Source organism: Pipistrellus kuhlii, unplaced genomic scaffold (genome assembly GCF_014108245.1).
Source record: "Pipistrellus kuhlii isolate mPipKuh1 unplaced genomic scaffold, mPipKuh1.p scaffold_m20_p_11, whole genome shotgun sequence".
Taxonomy (NCBI): domain Eukaryota; kingdom Metazoa; phylum Chordata; class Mammalia; order Chiroptera; family Vespertilionidae; genus Pipistrellus; species Pipistrellus kuhlii.
This window is the reverse complement of record NW_023425416.1, coordinates 25863413-25885355: the sequence shown is the minus strand read 5'-3', so window position 1 is coordinate 25885355 and position 21943 is coordinate 25863413. Positions and strand designations below refer to the sequence as shown.

Genomic DNA, 21943 nt, shown 5'->3' with positions numbered 1-21943 from the left:
CCCAAGTCGCTTCCACCACCCATGTTGCTCCCACGCGTGGCTTCTGCCATAGGTTCCCTCCCCCAGCGCCCTGAAACGACAGAAAAAAAAAGCCATCCTGCTCCAGAAAATTGGGAGGCAAATGGAGCCAGCGGGGCCCCGCCCAGGACTCTGACCAGAGAAGCCCTGGAGCAGATCCGAGAGGAAGGGAGAGGGATAGAGAGTTAAACACCGATCAGCTGCCTCCTGTACATCTCCAACTAGGGATGTGCCCGCAACCAAGGCATTTACATGAAGAATTTCGAGTCCTGGTCAATGCCCAGATTGGCTGAAGGCTTTGATGTTAGCACCGAGATAATCAGAAGGGTTTTAAAAAGCAAGTTTGTACCCACCTTGGAGAGGAAACTGAAGCAGGGTCAAAAAGTCCTTTAGAAAGCTGGGCTTGCCCACTCGCTCCGCCAGATTTCAAGCCCTGGGGGTGCCCGGGAGTTGCTTTCTGCAGGCCACCCTGTGTCGGGAGGGGTGATGCCTCACCCCAAGGCCAAGGTCACAGCACAGCTTGGAGGGTGATAGAACCGAATACTCAGAGTACAATCACCCCGAGGAGACCGAAGGGAATGTATAAAGGAGTCCAGAGCCTGGAGTAGGAAAGCTTTGTGCCTGTTGCTGCAGCCCAAGGTCAGCAGAGAGAGCTGCGGAAGTTCTCCACCAGTGGCTGTGAGGGCACCAGAGGCACTGACCGTGATGCATTGCCAAGAGCGAAGGAGCTTGAAGGGTTGAAGGCAAGAGAACTGGGTGAGCAGAACTTGAGCAGCAAGGTAGAGCAGAGGGAGCGGGAGTTCTTTGACGACAATGGGAACTTCCTGCACAGAATTTGAACTGGAGCCTGGCTGGTGGAGGTGTTACATCAAATACGGCTGAACGAGCATATTTGAGCTGCCTGGATTTCTGTGTGTGGATTGTCCACCTTGGAAATGATGAGCCTGAAAATGGAAGAAGCTGCTTGGATTTCAATCTGACAAGGGACGGTGAACCTCACAGGGCGGATGTTTATGCGGGCAGCGTGAACAGCAGGCTAGGTGTGTAGTCTAGCTCCTGGAGCGTGGCTCCTGGTCTGACCCATGTGGATCTTCAGTACTCACCCTTCTTGCTTAGGCTTTCTATGTTGAAACCGGCCTGTGTTGCATGTGTTAGGCGTTAGTGTTTGTAATATGTGTTTGGGAGGAATTGAAAAGTGTTTCTTCTGACATCATTTACCTCTTGATTAATGAACACTAACAGTTCTGGAGTCGCTTAATCAATTGGTTGTATTCATTTTGCAAAATAAAGTGAAATGTAACAACAACAACAAATAAGAGTTATGTTTCTAATACCTATATCCTGGCATTGCTCCCCCTCAATGCACCTTACCGGTGACTATCTCACTGGATAAAGATAGCTCCTAGTCCTCCAGCTCCAGGCTTCTGCACTCGTGCTGGTCTATCAAAAACAGTTTTCTTTATTTGGAAAGAAATGAGGAAAAAATGGAGGACAATGTAGAACATAAATACAAATATGTGTGTCCTAGCTGTCCGTGACTGTTCTTTATTGAGATTGTACTTTTCTATATTAAAATATTCTCGCTCTTAAGAAGATGGTGATGATGCTAATCAGTTTTCGTTCTTACTGGACAAAATGAAAAGTTGGCAGTCCTCTTTAGGTCCTGAAATCTTTTGTATAAAAATTTACTCTTTCATTCAATCCAAAAGTCTGGGGTCACCAAACCATTAGCAAACAGAAATGGTTCTGTTTGGTTTGTTTTTAAGGTGGAGCCAGGAGACAATTTGTGGAGTAAAATACAAATAGTCTGAACATCAATGTGGAAGGCAATCTCAGAGAAACATACACAGGTGAGGTCAGAGGCGTAAGAGGATCATTCTAGATGTCATCACACCCATGCTGACTCTGTCTCAGAAGTTTTGTCCTCAAATGGCCATCTATATTTCAGGTATACCCTTTTTTTTTTTTTTAAGGTATTTTATGTATACATACCTTTCTATTGCCTCCTCACTCCCATACAGGCCCTTACCCCCCAGAGTTTTGCGTCCATTGGTTATGCTTATATGCATGCATACAAGTCTTTCAGTTGATCTCTTATCTCCTCCATATCTCCCTATCCTTCCCGCTGTAATTTGACAGTCTGTTTGTTGCTTTACTGACTCTGAATCTATCTTTTTGTTCATCAGTTTATAATGTTCTTTATTATCCATAAATGAGTGAGATCATGTGGTGTGTTTTTTTTCATTGACTGGCTTATTTCACATAATGTTCTCCAATTCCATCCAGGTTGCTGCAAATGATAAGAATTCCTTCTTTTTATGGCAGCATAGTATTCCATTGTGTAGATGTACCATAGTTTTTTGACAGGGCATACCTTGATATTGGCATATATTGGAGAAACATGGACAAAGTGGATAGTGTCCATATTTCTGCTGCATCTTGCTCTATCACCAAAGGGAACAAGGTTTGGGTTTTCCAACTAAAATTCTGTTTGGCAAACAAATAGAGACCTAATTTTCGTCCTGCCTGAGAGGATGGGTAACGTTCCATTATTTTCCAAATATACTAGGCATAATTTTTATTAAAAGTTTATACACTCAAACTGAGACTCAAAAACACATCCAGATCTAAAAAGCCAATGGATGTGGGGTGGTATTTTGGTTGGCCATGTTTGTTGGCTTTCGAATGAACTCCTGAGACTGAAATAGGGTGGGTACTTGATTCGTTTGTACCCCCGGCCCACAGTCAAGGGAGCATTATCTTGTTCCTCCCACAAGCCAAACCAAATGGAAATGAGTCACTACATGGCTGAATCCTGTTCCTGGAACACCCATATTAGGCTGAACATCAGGTTTCAGTGGTCATTTTTCTGAGTCATCTCTGACTTGGCAACATGAGCTCATGTCTAGAACATGCTGAGTTTCCCCTACAGAATCTACAATGGACATTTCACCTGGAAGGAACAGGTTGGCTCTCTCACTTCCGGAAATTTGACTTTGTTTTTCCAGAGCCCACATTCGGTGCTTGTAGACCTCTGGACATGGTAGTCAGTTTGTTATTTCTCAATGTATTTTTTATACTGTAAATGATAAACAGGCTTTATTTCTCTGGGAGACAGAGGGCCAATTTTGATTGAATGGCATAAGTAAAATCTTACAACAATGCCAGAGTTAATACATGAACACTTTCACGTGTTATCGTACATGTATAAAATGCTGTTCCTCTGATTCCCAGATTGGTAAAAAATAAAATAAAATAAAATAAAATAAAATAAAATAAAATAAAATAAAATAAAATAATAAATAAAATAAAATAAAATAAAATAAAATAAAATAAAATAAAATAAAATAAAATAAAAAATTTCTACAAGTTTCCCAATCCTTGAACACTGACCATATGGACAGAAAATTAGACATGAGGAGTATTCCCCTGGCCACAGGGCTAAGGTGGACTTCAGGCACCCAGAGGGGCAGAGGTACCAGGAGCAAGTCTCACAGTCACTGAAGGGCATTTTACGTCAGAATTCTCTCTTCTCATCTCAGGCTTCACAATTACCCCATTACTGGGAGTTTGCATGTGTGTTCTGACTTTAGATCGCCTCATGACTGAGCGTTTGCTATAATTGTCTGAGTATATTATTGCTCCACATGCAATGCTTAGTGTTTCACACGCATAATGACATTTGACCTACAAAACAATCCAGGAAGATTAAAAATGGTTATCTTCTCTTTACTGATGAAGACAATGAGGCTCAGAGAGGTTAAGTGACTTAGCGGTTGTCCCACACAGCCAGTCAGCAGTGGAGTGAGGACTGAACCCGGGCTGCCTCGCCCCAGAGCCCAGGCCCTTCCTGCTGCTTGCCTCTGCTGCCTTCCTCCTCCATGGCCCCTTCGCTGGAGGCCGAGTCAAAGCCACAGAAGCCACAGACAGCTTGACTACGTTAACTGTGCCATCCCATCAAATAACTACAGTTGATTATTTGAAAATTCACATTTGCAAATTTACCTACTCACTACAATTTATACCCCAAAATCAATACTCTAAACACTTCCTCGGTCATTATTGGACACGTGCACTGAGCTGCTGGAAGTGCAATCGCTCAGCGGATGTGGAACAAGGAGAAACTCTGCCCCCTCATTTCAGCTCTCCTCACATTTAGTGCCATGTTTCCACAATTCTGTGAAATAGATTTCTGTATTTAAAATGGCCCCCATACCGAGACCGGTTTGGCTCAATGGATAGAGCGTCGGCTTCGGGACTGAAGGGTCCTGGTTTCGATTCCGGTCAAGGGCATGTACCTTAGTTGCGGGCATATCCCCAGTAGGGGTTGTGCAAGAGGCAGGTGATCGATGACTCTCTCTCATCAATGTTTCTAGCTCTCTATCTCTCTCCCTTCCTCTCTGCACAAAATCAATAAAATATTTTTAAAAATAATAATAAAATAAAAAATAAATAAATAAAATGGCCCTCAGTCCTAGTGCCAAAATTGCTGTCTAGTGTTTCCCAGGGCAAAAGGGCTATTTTGCATCTTTCAGGGAAAAGCATGGGTTATATAAGCTTCGTTCAGACATGAGTTACAGTGCCGTTGGTCAACATTAATGAATCAACAATAAATATTAAACTGGGTATCTTTAAACAAACACACACACAAAACAAGACTATTTATTGATCAGTGGATGACACTGTGACCCTCAGAGCTCGCAGGAACCTAACCCTGTATTTCTCGAGGGGCAATGGTTCAGTGTTTGCTAACTTAGTGTTCCTGGTGATTCTAGAACTAACGAGTACTTCATCCTGCCTCATAACCAGTGCTACCTAAGTTTTTAAATTAAAGTGGCAATGGCACCTTGGGAGGGCCATAGGGTGAAGCCTATTGACCTCCAAGCATTCCGTGGCCTTAGCTCCTTGAGGCCCAGGTTTGGCCTACCTGCGGGGCCTTCTTGAGAGTGCCCTCTGCACTAGCTTTACCCTCTACAGAAGGAAACCTGGCTAATCAGGAAAGAAACTCCCTCAGAAGGTAAACAGTGAGGAGAGTGTACACATGGTGGAAAACAAATGGGTCTTGGTACCATGTTGTGGAAATTATCTCACCGAGGTAGATAAAGGAGCAGGGTGAGCCCAGGTGGCACTGTTGAGTCCCCTCCTCCATTTCACGGCTCATTGGTGACGTAGGCACCAGCTTGTCCCAGAAAACTCCGTCCCTACCCTCAACATTCTCAGAACGGTGTTGTCCCTCTGGCGTGTGGTGCCCTGTATCTACACTGTACCCCACCATGGCCGTGACCGCCTGCCAGGGCTTGGGGTTTGTGGTTTCCCTGATCGGGATTGGGGGCATCATTGCTTCCACCTGCATGGACCAGTGGAGCACCCAGGATTTGTACAACAACCCGGTGACAGCTGTATTCAACTACCAAGGGCTGTGGCGTTCCTGTGTCCGAGAGAGCTCTGGCTTCACGGAGTGCCGGGGCTACTTCACCATGCTGGGGCTGCCAGGTAAGGGCTGGTGGCTGGGAGGCTGAGAGGGGCCGCGGGGCCGCTGCCTGAGGCGCCATGGAGGGACTGCGGGGGAGGGAGGAGCAACAGCCCCCACCACCAGGGTAAGAACAAGGCCGCAGACACCTTCGGAAGGGGGGCTTTCTGGAGCTGTCAGGGCTCCTGTTCCCCTCACTGGGTGATGCCCCATTCTCCCCAAGGGGCACCTTTTAAAAATCACTTCTATGTGCGCAATGGCACTGAGTCTCCATCACCCACAGTAACAGGACTCGGGAGGCCCAGACTTCAGCCCCGAGATTCTCCTTCCTGAACTGGGGACTGTGAATCTCTCTCTACAGGCCCCCTTGTCCCTGGTCCCAGCTTCTGGGGAGATCACTTCGTAAGTCATGTAAACGTCTAACCACTATGCTGTATTCCTGGAACTAATATAATATTGAAGGTCAACTATAACTGGGGGGAAAAATTAAAAACAAAATAAGTTTTAAAAGGAATAGACTATGTGTAGATAAATAATAGCACTTCTGTGTAATGGAATACTAATAGGCTCCTATTAAAATACTATTTTACTCATATCAAACTAAACATTTAACATTAAATATATTAAATGGTGTTTATAAAGCTTTGATTGTACATATATGCAATTAAGTGAAAAGAGGAAAATATCAAATGGTATAATTTTTTAATCAGGTAAAAATTTATAGAGAGAAAATGGATAATAAGGAAGTATTACAAATTTTGTCTAGGATTTAAAATTATGAGTAATTTTTTTAAATTATCACTACTTATAAATTTTCTATTATGAGCACCAAAAGGTAGAATTAGAAATTAGATATATTCAGGGTGCTACAAAAGTAGGTATACAGTTGTGAGTTTGTGCAACAGAGTTTATTCAAGTAGTATTATTATGTGTTAACTAATTATTGCATTATTTAATGAAGAACTCTAAATCTAACTTTGCCCCACCCTGTACAATGTGTTCATATATTTTTAAATTAATAGATGCATCAATTATTTTTATTACTACCTTACTAATTTTCTCCTCCCATATTTTACTTTACATTACCATTAGACCACCATTTTTGCTTAACTACCACTCATGATTTATATTTATATTCCTAAAAAATGGTAAAGCAAAAGTGAGGGAAGTTTATTCTCCATTATCAGTAAAATAATATAAGCTCCTGGAAATTTATAACTTGAAATGGCACTGCCAGAACCATATTTAACCCTGAATATAGGGGTGGTTTTCCCTAAGGTGTCAGCAAAACATTTGCTCCATTTTAAAAATGATTAAATGAAGTAGAACCAACATTATTACATTATTGTTAGACAGAAACAAATCATGAATTATCATTATTATTACATATTATTATAGTCAAGCCATGAATTATAAGTATTGTTAGACCTACATTTAATAATTAAAAAAAAAAAAAAAAACATCTATTGCCACGAATGGGGAAGCTGGCTTTTCCCCTGGATTTATTCATTCTTTGGAAATGGCAGCTCAGACAGTGGTCATCTCACTTCAAAGCACAGAAACTCCAGGAAATGGAAAATCCCACCTTCCAGATGTTTTAAAACATAGTCAATGTTTATTTCACATAAAAAAGCATGTAGACTTACAGTTTCTCCCTACTCATTCAGTATTCTGCCTAGGCAGAGGTGGCTTTAGTTTATTCTTTAAAATTAACCTTTCCTTCGTCCAAAACATAATGTTTCTGGCACCATCTCTAACAAGAAAGAAAGCTTGGTTCATTATACCTGCATAATAGTTCTCTGTCTTGAAATTTTGCATAAAAACATTTGCATGGGGAAATGGGAGTGAGAATAGATAACTTATAATAACCTGTTTTTTAAATTTTTCCATTATCAGGTTATTATTTTAGTGATATTATAGTCAGTGTGTTGGGGGTTGTTTGACAAAAGTCATAAAATAAACAACTTAAAACCAAACTCTTACAGTTCCCTTTAGGAATAAAAAGCCTGTGTCTTGCTTGAAATAAGTAAAATGGACTTTGCCCATAGAAACAATGACAGAATCATTCCTGAACTATTCCAACATTTTCCAAACTAATTGGTCAATCCCTTCCCACCAGCAGAGACCATAGTCACTTTTGCTAGTTGTCCCCTCCCTACATTTTATTTTTTTATTATTTTTAATATATTTTATTGATTTTTCACAGAGAGGAAGAGAGAGGGATAGAGAGTTAGAAACATCAATGAGAGAGAATCATCCATCAGCTGCCTCTTGCACACCCCCCACTGGGGATGTGCCCACAACCAAGGCACATGCCCTTGACTGGAATCGAACCTGGGACCTTTCAGTCTGCAGGCCGATGCTCTATCCACTGAGCCAAACAGTTTTGGCTCCCCTCCCTATATTTTAGACTTGGCCTTGTAGCTCAACTCAGGGGGTACAGAGACAACAATACTATTTGTCATTATTTATCATATATGACTCTTGCTTACTCTCTTTTGGGGGGGATTTCTGGCTCATACTTCATTCTCAACTAACCCTGATCGCAGACTTAAAGCAAGGTGTGTGGTTGAGGGAAGTGTTGCCTCCATTCAAATTAAGATGGAGACTTTCATATTTGCTTTCTGTGTTTGCTGGGAATAAAGTCCTGAGAGTGGTAGTTGGGTGCACCCAAGATAACATTGAAATGTCCAGTTGCTCCGGCTTGTTTCCTGGACAACCTGTCCAGGTTAGAGATGTGTGTGTGTGTGTGTATGTGTGTGTGTGTGTGTGTTTCAGGACCTTGAAATATAGATTTAGAGAAATTCTAATTAAAATGTGTCTAAATTCAGAGGCAAAATGCACAGCTCAATTCATTCTAAAAAAAAAAATAAAATAAAAAATGGGTAGACAAAATGCAATGGATGATCTCTGGCCAAGTCTTTCTTTTGCATGATTATACTGTACTTGAGGCCTGGTGCATGAAATTTGTGCATGGGGGCAGGGGTGTCCCTCAGCCCAACCTGCACCCTCTCCATTCTGGGACCCCATAAGGGATATCCGACTGCCCATTTAGGCCTGATCCTACCAGGACATCCCTCTCACAATCCAGGACTGTTGGCTCCCAACTGCTCACCTGCCTGCCTTCCTGATTGCCCCTAACCGATTCTGCCTACCAGCCTGATCATTCCCTAACCACTCCCCTAGCAGCCAGCCTGATTGATGCCTAACTGCTCCCCTGCCAACCTGATTTCCCCTAACTGCCCTTCTCTGCATGCCTGGTCACCCCTAACAGCCCTCCCCTGCTGGCCTGATCACCCACAACCTCCCTCCCTTGCAGACCTGGTCCCTCCCAACTGCCCTCCCTTGCTGGCCATCTTATGTCCACATGGGGACAGCCATCTTGTGTGTTGGGGTGATGGTCAATTTGCATATTACTCTTTTATTAGATAGGATAGAGGCCTGGTGCACAGGTGGGGGCCAGCTGGTTTGCCCTGAAGAGTGTCCCAGATCATGGTGGGGGTTCCCTTGGGCATGGGGTGGTCTGGGCGAGGGGCCTGTGGTGGTTTGCAGACCGGCCATGCCCCTGGCAACCCAAGCAGAGGCCCTGGTACCTGGAATTTATTTATCTTCTATAATTGAAACTTTGTAACCTTTAGTGGAGTCCAGGGCGGCCAGGGTGTGCAGGAAGCTTGGCTTCCTCCATTTCTGGGGAAACCCAAGTCTCCTGCTCACTCCATGGCCACAGCCATCCTAATTGCGTAAATTTGCATACTCGCTCCTGATTGGCTGGTGGGTGTGGTTTGTGGATGTAGAAGTGTGGTCAATTTGCAATTACTCTTTTATTAGATAGGATAATTCCTGATACTTTTATCAATTGCAGTGAAAATTTTTCTGCAAAATGTAGAAGACTGTATGTAAAATGTGAAAGGGCTTTGGAGTGACCTAGTTTAGTATCCATGTTACAAATGAAGACACTGTGACTTGCAGAAGCTCAGCAGTTTGCCCCAAATCACCCAGCACAGCATGTGTTAGTGATAGTGTCAGGAGCTCTCAGTAACCCATCAGGGTCCAGCCAGCCCGAGTCCCTCCTCTGGCCTTTGTGGAACCCTCGTGACTGCCATGTGGTCTCCGTGTGCTTCTTGTGGCGTGAGTGGAAGGGTGAGGTGGAGGTCAATAGGATGCCTCAGTCTTTTCATCCCAATTTCAATACCTCAAGGATTTGGCTTCCTGTTCTCAAAAGTGGGGACAACTTAGTCTGACCCTCGCTCTCTCTATGGATACAGAAAAGGGTAGTTAAGTAGGAAGCTCCACCTTTGCTGACTTAAAGCATATGTGGTTCACTAGGACAAGTTCCTTTTAACTATTTGTGCCTCACTTGACTCACCCCCAAAAACATATGGGGGGAATAATAACACTGCCCTGCCCATTTCTGTAAATTAAAATAAAGAGCTATAAAGGAAAAGTGGCTTATGAGTTGTGAGGAGAAAATATGAGAGTCTGGTTTAAGATGGAGATTCCTGGGCCATTTTTCCAAAGTGAGGTCAGCCCGGTGGTTTCCTGAGATGAGCAGAGCCTAAAGGAAGGGCTTGGGAAGGGGGTGGGGGGGGGGGGGGGGGGGTGGGGAGAGGCGGTTCCCAGCGTTGGACACATCAGCTTTTCCCCCAGAGGGTGGCGTGCTGGGGGCAGAGCCAGAATCAGGAATGGGGCACGGCCCTGGCGGGGAGGGAGGGAGGGTGTCCACTCAGCCCGCTCTGCTCTCAAACCAGCTGGGCCTGCGCAGATCAGCAGGACAAGTGCCTCTTGGGGCTGCTTTTATTTTAACAAATGAAAAAATAATGCCCTTGAACCAAGAGTGAAACTGAACTATCTAAGGAAAACACTGAGAGCAAACACCAAGAGCGGAGGGAAACCATCTGATTAGAGCAGCTCCCCTCCGGAGCACCGTAGGCCCACACCTTCCACCAGAGGAAGGTGGCAGCTGGTCCCAAGGCGAAGGCCAGAGCGCCAGAGGTCCAAAGCCATGTCCACCACCACATGCCAAGTGGTGGGCTTCCTCCTGTCCATGCTGGGCCTGGCGGGCTGCATCACGGCCACGGGGATGGACATGTGGAGCACCCAGGACCTGTACGACAACCCGGTCACGTCCGTGTTCCAGTACGAAGGGCTCTGGCGGAGCTGTGTGAGGCAGAGCTCGGGGTTCACCGAATGCCGGCCCTTCTTCACCATCTTGGGCCTTCCAGGTAGGCACTGGGCAGGACCCGGGGGTCCTGCCAGGTGAGGGCAGGAAGGGGCTGTGAGCTCCCACTGCAGCCGGGAGAAACCTTGGAACAGGTTTGGCTAAGAATAGAATGTGTGACTAGGAGGTGGTTGGCTCCAAGTCAAAGAGGGCAATAGCATCAGGGAGAAAATAAGATAATTCACACTCGTCAAAGGAACTGGTAGTGAGGAAGCAGGTCATGAAAAGGATGGGTCTGATGTAAGGGCATGCTCATGATACCAGAACAGACTAGGGTTCTTCATGGAGGAAGTTAACTGTGTGCATGTATGTGCGTGTAACTTGCTCCTGCGTGCACATATTGTACATAGGAATAAGGAAGTGGGATGGTGACTATTTTCTTACAGCCAAAAAGTTGAGTTAATTTTATTTCATTTTTTTATTTGATTAAATTTTTCTTTGAAAAGTTGGGTCTCTGTAGGTGCTAAATATATATATATATATATATATATATATAGCCATTAAATTATAGTCTTTTTCTGCATTTATGGTGAGAAGTTCTAGTATGCGCTCCTAAAAAAACAATGTCTGTCTGAATATAACTATATAACTGTGTACTATAGCTTTGCCAAGTTGACGCATTAAAAATAACTATCACAGGTTCAGACCTGCATATGTGTTAGGACAGTGAACAATGAATGGATGGACACATACTTCACTGAATAAAACCCAGAAAGGTTCAATGTCCTGAGTTTCCCTCCTAATCCCATTCTTATCTCAACTCTCCTTCTGTTTTGATGGCCTGGCCACTTAGTTTGATTATTTGCTCTACCTTCTCCTTATCCTTCTGGATCAAGAGTAAGTGACAAGTATGTTGAACTGGAGGACAGACTTCATCATTCCTTGAATGCCTACAGCATTCAAAGTCTATGTCCCGTAATTTTTCACTTGATTCTCATTTTTATGGCATGGTTTCTATAGTTTAACTTGCCTCCCCATTTGGAGTATAGATTTCTTGTAAGGTAGATAATATTTCAAATTTTCTCAGTCAAGGTTCAGGTTTAAATGTAGAAAATACATTCAGAACTTTAAAGGTATACAGGATGAAGAAACTGGCAAAAAATTATTCACTCATTCTTCAATGATTTGAAATTAATCATTTATTCTAAATGATTAACTCATTCATCTATTTTAGTCCACCCAGCCATCCATCCATCCATCCATCAAAAATATATAATTATATTATAATAATGTCAGAATTTAAATATAATTATAAATATAATTCTTTCACCCTTGAAGATGAACTAAATACACATCACAAGGTATTATGGGAGCTCTACTTGTGTTAAAAAATAAAGAAGAAGAAGAAGAAGAAGAAGAAGAAGAAGAAGAAGAAGAAGAAGAAGAAGAGAAGAAGAAGAAGGAGGAGGAGGGGGGAGGAGGAGGAGGAGGAGGAGGAGGAGGAGGAGGAGGAGGAGGAGGAGGAGGAGGAGAGAAAGAGAAAGAAAGAAAGAAAGAAAGAAAGAAAGAAAGAAAGAAAGAAAGAAAGAAAGAAAGAAAGAAAGAAAAAAAGGAAGGAAGGAAGGAAGGAAGGAAGGAAGGAAGGAAGGAAGGAAGAAAGGAAGGAAGAAAGGAAAGAAAGATGTTTTAGCCTTTTTAAATATGTGGGCAAACATCTAAATGTGTACACACTATTGTACATAAAGGAAATCCCGCAGAGAACTGAGAACACATCTACAAAGTCCAAGAGAACCTGTGATTTGGGTATAAAAATGAGGCTGATTTCTCATAATCAAAGTTATGTGAAAATCTGAATGCCTCCTCAGCTTGTGGTTGTGGAAGCAGCTGCTTGGATAGTAGGGCAGTCGCCCACAAAGCTTTAAGCTCTGGCATGGGCTAGTCACTGGAGGGGCATCATTTTTGGTGGGACCACCCATTGTGAGAGTGATGTAGTTGGACCCCATCTTAGAGGTGAAAAGCAAGGTCATATTAGACACCGACACTGACTCATCCATCACCCACCTCCCCTGTTCATTGCCAGCTGATCCTGAACCCATTTTCCCTGATCTTCCCTCATTCCTTGGTCCAGGCTTTTTTCTTCCTTTTTTTTTTTTTTTTTTTTTTTTCCTCTCAAATCTTCTTCCCTATTGCCCTTTATACTCCCTCACCCATGGCTTTTTCAAATCCTCAACCATATTTTGTCACCAGGAGAGAGGATTCAGGTTTTGTACGTAGTTAGTACAAACCAAAGCCATGAGGAGTTGGAGAGAGGTAACTTCTTTTTAAAGAAGGAAGGGAATTGATATTTACCGAGCCTGGCTTAGTTCTATGCTGGTGCCAAGTAGCATCTGATCCTGACAATATCTCTTTGCAAACGACATCTCTATCCCACTCCCCGTTGAGGAAATTTAGGTTTCAGTGAGGTTAAATTACTTGCCTAACAACTTACCTGGCATCGCATATTCTGTTGTATTTCTCAAGATACAAAAGACCACCTTATTGGTCCCCTGGCATCTATGGAAAATCTAGACCTTTCACCTTGTTCTGAAAGGCCTTGCCTCTGAGGTCGGACCTCAGATTTCCCTCCTCCAGGCTCCCCTCCTCCACCAGCCCTATCAAGGGCTCCCGGCCCAGGCCTTTGGCTCCCGGTGACTTGCTGTGTCATCAGCCCCACCCTCACCCCTAGCCAGCTCAGTGATATCAGCCACTCAGTTCCTCTCAACTCCCCACTCTGAGCACCTCCTCCTGCTCTCTCTTGAGATCAGTTTTCCCAAGTTAAACAACTGAAGTTTTGTTAATAAACAACTAAATGAAAATCTCTAGGGGTAGAGCCAAAACATTAATATTTCTTTAAAAGTTTCCCCAGGAGATGCTAAGGTGCAGCCCAGGTTAGGAACCACACTAGAAGGCACCTGACCTATCAGTTCATTTTAGGGGAATAAGAAATTTTGCCACAAGCAGATAGCACTGAGTTTCTATTTTTTTGTTTGCTTCTATTGGCCCTGAATTCTGCCCACCCTTCACGTCTGATAATGCCTCATTGTTCATTGGAAAGAATTCTGTAATCACACCTTTGCTGCAGGGAATCAGTCTATAGAAACCGTTGACTCACCTGTTATCAGCTGATAAGCCTATGCCTCTTGAGGCAGAATGGCTAAAAGAGAAACCTACTTCCTTCAAGAGCAGTTTTTCTTATCTATCTGGAAAAGGATTAGAATCCCAATTGGAAGAATCTTCTAACTAGAAAGGAAGTTTGGGTCACAACAACGTATCACCACGGTCATTACTAGACTTAGGGGGATTCTAGCAGAGAATAATGGAGAACATTTCCTCCTACTTCCTGGTATCTGCCTCCATCACAGCTTCTACTCGCAGAAGGACCGCCCAAGGGGTCTCCAAAGCAGGGAAGACTTTGGTCCGTCCATCCAGGCTGAATTCTGGTTCTGACTGGATATAAAACAAAGTTGTGTCTTTTCCAGCTGCAGGCTAAAAGAAATGGGTAGGAGTAAGCTAGCAGGAGATTCCAGATATGAAAAGGAGCTCATGGTCTGGGTGGACCCCTGGTTCAAAGCAGGTTCCAGTGTTCATCAGAAATCCAAAGGTCCAGAAAGAGCAGGAAAGAAATGAGGACTTCAATTTCATGCAAGCGGACCCCAGTAGAGGCAAGAGGGCACCTGAAAACCTAAGGCAAAGGTTGACTGGGACAAGCTGGCCAGGGCTCCAGTACCTAGAGACTCCTATCACACACCAGCAGCAACTCTTCACACGCGCCCACAGTGTTTCCACCTCCCACCTGCCAGCATTGCCCTACCTTCTTATCCAACAGTGTCAGGGAAGCTCACATACCTCAGCCATAAACACAGCACACACGCTCTATGTTTTCAGGAACAAATATTAGAATCACTCAATCAAAGAGACTTGATGATCCTATTCTTGCCAAGAGTGTGGGATAAGTGTAAGTTTTCATAGAATGAGGGGGGAAAAAATCCTTTATCCTACTTAGTTAATTATTTTTTGGTGGGTTAGCTAGTTGGATGGTTGATTGGTTGAGCATATGAATGTGTTGTTTGACTATGGGAGTACACCAACATGTGCTGGAAATATGTAAATGAATATACTAATAAGTGACACATACTTGCATTTGCCAATGAAGGGGTGAACAGGATGTTTGTTACCAAAATCCTTTGAGGCCAACAAAGCCACCAGGCAAGGCTTGGGAGGTGACAGGTGACACCCTGGAGCCTCCTGTTTTAGGAATGGATTCAAGGGCCACTCTCATGCGTTCTCTTTGCCTTAGTGGGTGTTACCAAGGCTCTAGCATCAGAATTAAGCTGCAGGTCCAAAATGGCACTGATCAATTCTCCCAGGAGTGAACGGTCAGATCACAGAGGATTGATCCACACCATAAACCAAAACATCTACTTTGAAACTATAGTTGCTAATAGGACCAAGACTGGTCATGGCTGCTTGTAGAATCCTGTTTCCAGGAGAGAAGCAAAGTTAAAATCAGAAGTTTCTTTATAGAGAAGAGAGTCAGAACCTAATAAATGGCTCAGGGTTGAGCATCCGCCGAGGAACCAAGAGATCACTAAGTCCATTCCCAGTTAGGTCATATGCCCAGGTTATGGGTGCGATACCCAGTAGGGGGCATGCACGAGGCAGCAGATCAATGATTCTTTCTCATCGTTGATGTTTCTATCTCTCCATCTCCTTTCCTCTCTGAAATAAATTTTTAAAAATATTTTAAAACATAATAATAATAAGCCGAAACCGGTTTGGCCCAATGGATAGAGCGTCGGCTTGGGGACTGAAGGGTCCCGGGTTCGATTCCAGTCAAGGGCATGTACCTTGGTTGCGGGCACATCCCCAGTAGGGGGTGTGCAAGAGGCAGCTGATCGATGACTCTCTCTCATCGATGTTTCTAACTCTCTATCTCTCTCCCTTCCTCTCTGTACAAAATCAATAAAATATATATATTTTTAAAAAACATAATAATAATAATAATAATAATAATAATAATAATGATGGAGGTCAATGGCACAGAACTAGAGTAGCTGGATACCATTGTTTCTACACATAGAGATAAATGACGAAAAAGGGGCTCCATTCCTCTGACACTGCAGGAGGCTCTTTAATGAATTCTGCATGATCTACCTTTCCTTTTTCAATATATTTCATTGATTGCTATAACAGCTAGAATAGGATGGCGCTTTCAGCTTTGCTCCACACAGTTCTCCAGTCCTGCTCTAAGAGCTCTCCAAGCTAGGGGCCTTTCCCTCTGGAAGACATCAAGCCTTCCTTTTGTAAGATTCATTATGCTTGTGGAAATTAACATGTTTACTGGAAATAGACATATTTATTGACTGTCTTTCCTCCCTTTGGTAGAACCTCCGTGACAGCAAAGACCATGTCTGCCCTGTTATAAGACCATGCTGCCATCTTGTGCCTACTCATGGGGCTCAGTAGAAAACTGTTGAAATTAATCACTGCACTTTAAGGACACCCTAGAAATTATTGAAGGTTTCTAGGGTATCCTTAAAGGGAAGGTCACTGCAGAAGAGTCCCTGCAGGACTTATAGCTCCCACTGATCCTGACAAGGAAACTGCTGGTAAAGTGTGGTCATGTTGAAAGGCCTGAGATTGATACAGCATCTTTTTATATGTACCCAAAACTTACAGTTCACCATGACCTTAGTTGCCCCCTTGGAAGGAGGCAAAAATACAGTGCTTTTGTTATATCACTTAATGACCTTACTTCATTATGTACTACAAATTAATACTGGGTTTTCCTAAAGTGGACACAACTATATGAAACATTGAGCCCACATGGAGGCAAAAATACAGTGCTCTTGTTATATAACTTATTAACCTTATTTCATTATGTACTACAAATTAATGCTTGGTTTTCCTAAAGTGGACACAACTATATGAAACATTGAGCCCACATGGAAAGACTAGAGAAGACAGATGTTTGGGTTAGAAGTCAAAGCAACCCAGTTTTACTATAAGCTCTACCAATAATTTTAATTCCACCTTAGTCACACCATTTCATTTTCCTGGTACCCAGAATATCAAGCCTTAAAAAAAGGACATGAAATAGATAAATTCCTTGGGCCCTCCCAGCTCCAACTGTCCATAATTTTCTCATTCCACAGGTATTTGCATGCATTTCCTTCATCAGTCAGAGGATTGTAAGTGATGGTTTTGCATTTTCCACACTTCCACATCCCTTGACAATAACAAGGTTCACATCATGGTTTATGGACTTGCTGTTCCCCAGAAACTCAGCACTGGTTGGTTGTGGTCGCTGGGTTTTATTCAATCAGAGCCTGATCAATCATGTTGCAATGATCTTGTCTGTCTGCTTGTGTCTTGCCCCTTGACCCACAGCCATGCTGCAGGCAGTGCGAGCCCTGATGATCGTGGGCATCGTCCTGGGGGCCATCGGCCTCCTGGTGTCCATCTTTGCCCTGAAGTGCATCCGCATTGGCACCATGGAGGACTCTGCCAAAGCCAACATGACACTGACCTCTGGAATCATGTTCATTGTCTCAGGTAAACTAGGAGCCTGGGGTTCTTGCTGTAAGACATGCTTCTGGAAATGTCAAAATCATTCTGGCAGAGGAAACACTGCTTCTTCCTGCTGAGCATAGCTTGAGCACAATCCAGAGCTTTGCACACTAGAATTACAACAAGGGCGAGGAACCTTTTTTTCTGCCAAGGGCCATTTGGATATTTATAATATCATTCATGGGCCATACAAAATTATCAACTTAAAAATTATGTTATTATGAAAAAAGCTCCTAGATTTATTGAATTGCGAGTCCTGGCTGCTGTAGCCTTGGCAGGGCCAGACCAAATTATATAGCCCTTGGGCCAAAAGTTCCCCACTTCTTTCTGCAAAATTATCATAAGTGTTAATTTCCCTCTTAGCTGCCACCCCAGTCCCATTGTAAGAGACTAGAAGTCTGGTGTACAAAAATCATGCACTGGGGGGGAGAGGGGGTTTCCCCCTCAGCCAAGCCTATGCCCTCTTGCAGTCTGGGAGCCCTCAGGGGATGTCTGACTGAAGGCTTAGGCCTGCAGGGAGCAGGCCTAATCCCTCAGTTAGACATCCTTACCGCTGCTATGGAGTCAGGAGAGGCTCCCACCACCACTGCTGCGCTCGCCAGCTGTGAGCTCGGCTTCTGGCTGAGCAGCAATCCCCCGGTGGAAGCACATGACCACCAAGGGGGCAGCTCCTGCATTGAGCATCTGCCCCCTGGTGGTCAGTGCCATTATGGCAACCGGTCATTTCTCTGTTCAGTCAATTTGCACATTAGCCTTTTATTATATAGGATTCCCAACCCTAAGGTAGTTATGTGACTCAACCTCTAAAGGAGTTATTTTGAAAAGATTCTAGAAAATTGTTTTAAGAGAAAATTGTCAAAGAACCAGGCCCCAAATGTTTGTATAATATTATTAACCATTAGTTCTAAAATGCATGCAAAATCTCTTTCTGCACATATTCAAATCCTTCCATAATTAGAGAAATAAGAGAGTCCAAGCACCTAGCACAAAGTCTAGGACATAGTGAGAATTCAATAATCAATGCTTGGATTAACTGTCTGTTATAGGAATAGAATGTTCTGAAGCCTATTCCTCTACACTCATGTAAGTACACATTGCCTCAGAAACATTGTGGTCACTTTAAAGCTAACTCCAGAGCTTTCTTGTTCTCTATCTATAGGTCTTTGTGCAATCGCTGGAGTGTCCGTGTTTGCCAACATGCTGGTTACTAACTTCTGGATGTCTACAGCTAACATGTACTCTGGCATGGGTGGGATGGTGCAGACCGTTCAAACCAGGTAACCTCCTAATCTAGGTCTCAGGATTCCATGGTGAATATGGTTGTAGAAATCCAATTAAACACATTGCCTAATGTGACTGTCAGTGCCGGAAACAGCAAAAATTTATCAGAGGCAACCGAGCCATATCGTAAATCAACAATGATCTGTACATTCATAACCTTCATTTCAGTGAAATATCCTTGGTGATATGACTTGAGGCTGACCTGACGTTTGCATTGAAATACAGTGACAGTTCATGATATTTTATCTAATATTCTTACACAAACCCCATTGTGGTGGCCATGAAAGTGGCACCATTAACCCAAGGCATGTAAATGAGCATCAACCCATATCTCTAGTCCATGATGGGAACCCGCCTAGGGACAGGTAAAAGTCTGACTAGAACTGAGCAAGATTAGGTGAGAAAAGTAATGTTTCATCCTCTTTCAGCTTGACTCTTTCTCTTGTTCATGAATTCATTCATTTTACAAATGTATTGAGCACCTACTGTTCTGAGTGCTGGGATAAAGACAAGTTCACAATTCTCACGGAGGCTTTGGTGTAGCAAAAGGTCATGAAGCCCCACTATAAGTTAGTATCTGAAGGAGGGCAGAACTTTTAAAAGATGAAAAAGCAATTCCAACATGTGTATTCATTTAGCAACTTCAAAGGGCCATTTCTCACAGTAAGAAGCAGCAGCAGATCCCTGAAGGAAAAAGGCCTTGTTCTAAGAGAGCAAGGCAAATATTATAGCTAAGTGGCCGGTCATCTCTGGAGTAAATACACTGGGTGTTTCTTCAGCCACACCATTATGGGATACAGACAGGGTGTAAGGACATGATAGAACCATTTACTCTCTGGCTTCCCTGGAACTCCTATCCCCATCATGTCCCTGCTTTGCTTCAAGAATGGGCAGGAAGTGTAGCCACCCTTATCTGCCTCTATGGTCCCCCAGGTTCTCTTGGTTACAGGAGCAACTCAGAAGTAAGTTGACCGATTCACCCTGGTTTGCCTGGGACTTTCCCTGTTTTAGCATAGACAGTCCCATGTTCTAGAAAGCGCCTCTGTCACAGGCAAATCAGAAGAGTCCACCTTGTCCACAGTTTCTATGTGCCTAGAGACTGATTCTCCCAAACTTCTCTGGTTAAACTGTCAAGCCACTCCCCTTTGGTGATGCCTCAATAATCTAAGAGGTCCAAGAACCCTGCAGCAGTTTTGCCAGCTAGCTTAGTTCCAATGCTCTGCGCCAGGGCACCTGTTCAGTTAGCTGTGATCCAAAGGCACATGTGTGCAGGGGGCATGAGCAAGGACAGGTGTAGAATCCAAAGGGGAAGCAGGGAGGACAGGCATGGCCAAACGCAGTGGGTGGAACCTGGAGAGTTGAGTCAATCACGTGCATAGCCACCCTCTCCCCGCTCAGGTACACCTTCGGTTCGGCTCTGTTCGTGGGCTGGGTCGCCGGAGGCCTCACGCTAATTGGGGGAGTCATGATGTGCATCGCCTGCCGGGGCCTGGCGCCTCAAGAAACCACGTGAGTTTCCCCAATGCCAATGTTATCAGACGTCTGATAGGATTCCATTTTAACATATAACTTCCAGCCAGAATGATCAGTCTAGGCATAAGGAATAACGTTGTTGAGAATGAACCTTCTCTTTTATGGGGAATAGAAAGAGAAGAAAAAAAAAAGAAAGAAAAAAAAAACCAAAATAGGAATATTTCTTCTACCTGAGCAAATTTAGGTGTGATCCTATTTGAAGGGGAAAACCCATCCGGTGGTTCCCTCTGGCTCCAGTATTCTGTAACTCACTGGCTCTCAGCTTGGGGCAATTTTGCCCCCAGGGGATGTTTGGCAACATCTGAAGACACTGTGATTGTTACAACTTTGGTATTGGGGGGAGGAGGGATGGGTGATACTGGCATCTAGGGGGGGAAGGCGTGGGATGTTGCTAAACATCCCACAATGCACAGGCAAGCCCCACAGCAAAGAAGCATACAGCCCAAGTGCCAATTGTACTGCTATTGAGAAACCTTGCTGTAGCTCCATAAATGGGCCCAGGGTTGGAGACCTGGATCATAGTCTGGTCCTGCTGTTAACTAGCCCTGCCACTGCTAGCACATAATTTGCCCTCTCTGGACCTCCGTTACCTCACCCATAAACTGAGCGGAGTAGAGATGGGCTGCATGGAGGTACCTTCCAGCTCACAAATTCTCTGGTTCTTTGGCACAACCATATTCCCTTAGACACTGCTTCTGGTTCAGCCTCACTTTAATTCAGGGGTGAGAATATCCGGCCTTTGGGCTGTATAAGATCCACAGAATCATTGGGTCTGGCCCTGCCGAGGCATTAAGGGTGAATTAATTAAATGTTTGATCAAATATAGCAGGCTAATTTTTAAGTTGATTTTTTTGTATGGCCCGCAGATGATGTTATAGCTATCCAAATGGCTCTTGGCAGCAAAAAGGTTCCCCACCCCTGCTTGACTTGATTCACAGAGGGAACTGGTAGTCAGTCACTATCAGCTCTAATACAAAGCGAGAAATTCTGCTCCACGGCAGAGGTCGAAAAACCTATGTCCCAAAACCTAGAGTGACCAATTCACTCGGTCTGCCCGGGTCCGCGGGTTTCCTGGGACACCGGACTTCCGGTGCTAATCCTGAGACAGTCCAGCGTAAATGAGGTGCTTGGTCCTCCTACCAAATACATCTGTGATTCTGGAATGTTCCTTTGTCTTTCAGTTACAAAGCTGTGTCTTATCACGCCTCGGGCCCCAATGTCGCCTACAAGCCTGGAGGTTTCAAGGCCAGCTCTGGCTTTGAGCCCACCACCAAAAACAAGAAGATATACGATGGGGGTGCTCGCACGGAGGACGAGGCACAATCTCATCCTTCCAAGTACGACTATGTGTAGCACTCCCAGACACTCGGCATGAGCAGAAGAAAACCCCAATGAGAGCTCACCCCAAAAAACAAGGACATTTTCCCTTGATTCCTGATGGCTTTTGACTCACTGCTGGACGTTAGAAAAGCGTTGGTTTCACCTATGGGGAGGCCAGATGGTCTTAGCCACATGTCTCTGTCTCTAAATATTCCATCAAAAACAGCGAGTTATCAGATATGAATTAGAGCCTATAGCTCACATTTTCCAATCCTAAATTTCTTTTTTTTAATATTATCTTCCTAGTCTGATTATAGAATATGTTTTGAATTCCTATCTGACATTGGAATGATTTAGACAGTTTCTCCCTCCTCCTTCTAGCCAATAGCCCATTGATGATCTATGTCTCAACTCATCCCCCAGAACAATTCTGAAAGAAAAACAAGAGATTCTGTCAAAAAGACATCATTTCCAGCTAATTTTGCCTCTAATAAACACTGATTGGAGAAGAGGAGAGAGGGGAAATGTATTTGTAATACTCATTATCTGAGTTT

General features: G+C 43.8%; 1 protein-coding gene and 1 pseudogene across 2 annotated transcripts; both read left to right on the top strand.

The window, feature by feature from the left end:
- Window positions 1-255: 255 nt before the first annotated feature.
- LOC118715303 lies at window positions 256-1320 on the top strand (annotated as a pseudogene).
- Window positions 1321-5215: 3895 nt separating this feature from the next.
- Window positions 5216-21422, top strand: CLDN18 (claudin 18). Of its 2 annotated transcripts, none has more exons than XM_036431354.2 (5): window positions 5216-5511; window positions 17076-17240; window positions 18415-18532; window positions 19935-20045; window positions 21251-21422. In XM_036431354.2, the coding sequence occupies exons 1-5, from the start codon at window positions 5292-5294 to the stop codon at window positions 21420-21422; spliced, it is 786 nt and encodes a 261-aa protein (XP_036287247.1). In that variant the 5' UTR covers window positions 5216-5291. The 2 variants fall into 2 exon arrangements, with proteins under 2 accessions (XP_036287247.1, XP_036287248.1); XM_036431355.2 differs by lacking the exon at window positions 5216-5511 and adding an exon at window positions 10491-10710.
- The last annotated feature ends 521 nt before the right edge of the window (window positions 21423-21943 follow it).

Bases quoted from the DNA above. Each gene is read 5' to 3' on its own strand.
- CLDN18 (XM_036431354.2), top strand. From the start codon at position 5,292: ATGGCCGTGACCGCCTGCCAGGGCTTGGGGTTTGTGGTTTCCCTGATC. The intron at 17,241-18,414 runs GTAAACTAGGAG...CTCTATCTATAG, and splicing joins AATCATGTTCATTGTCTCAG to GTCTTTGTGCAATCGCTGGA. The intron at 20,046-21,250 runs GTGAGTTTCCCC...TTTGTCTTTCAG, and splicing joins CTGGCGCCTCAAGAAACCAC to TTACAAAGCTGTGTCTTATC.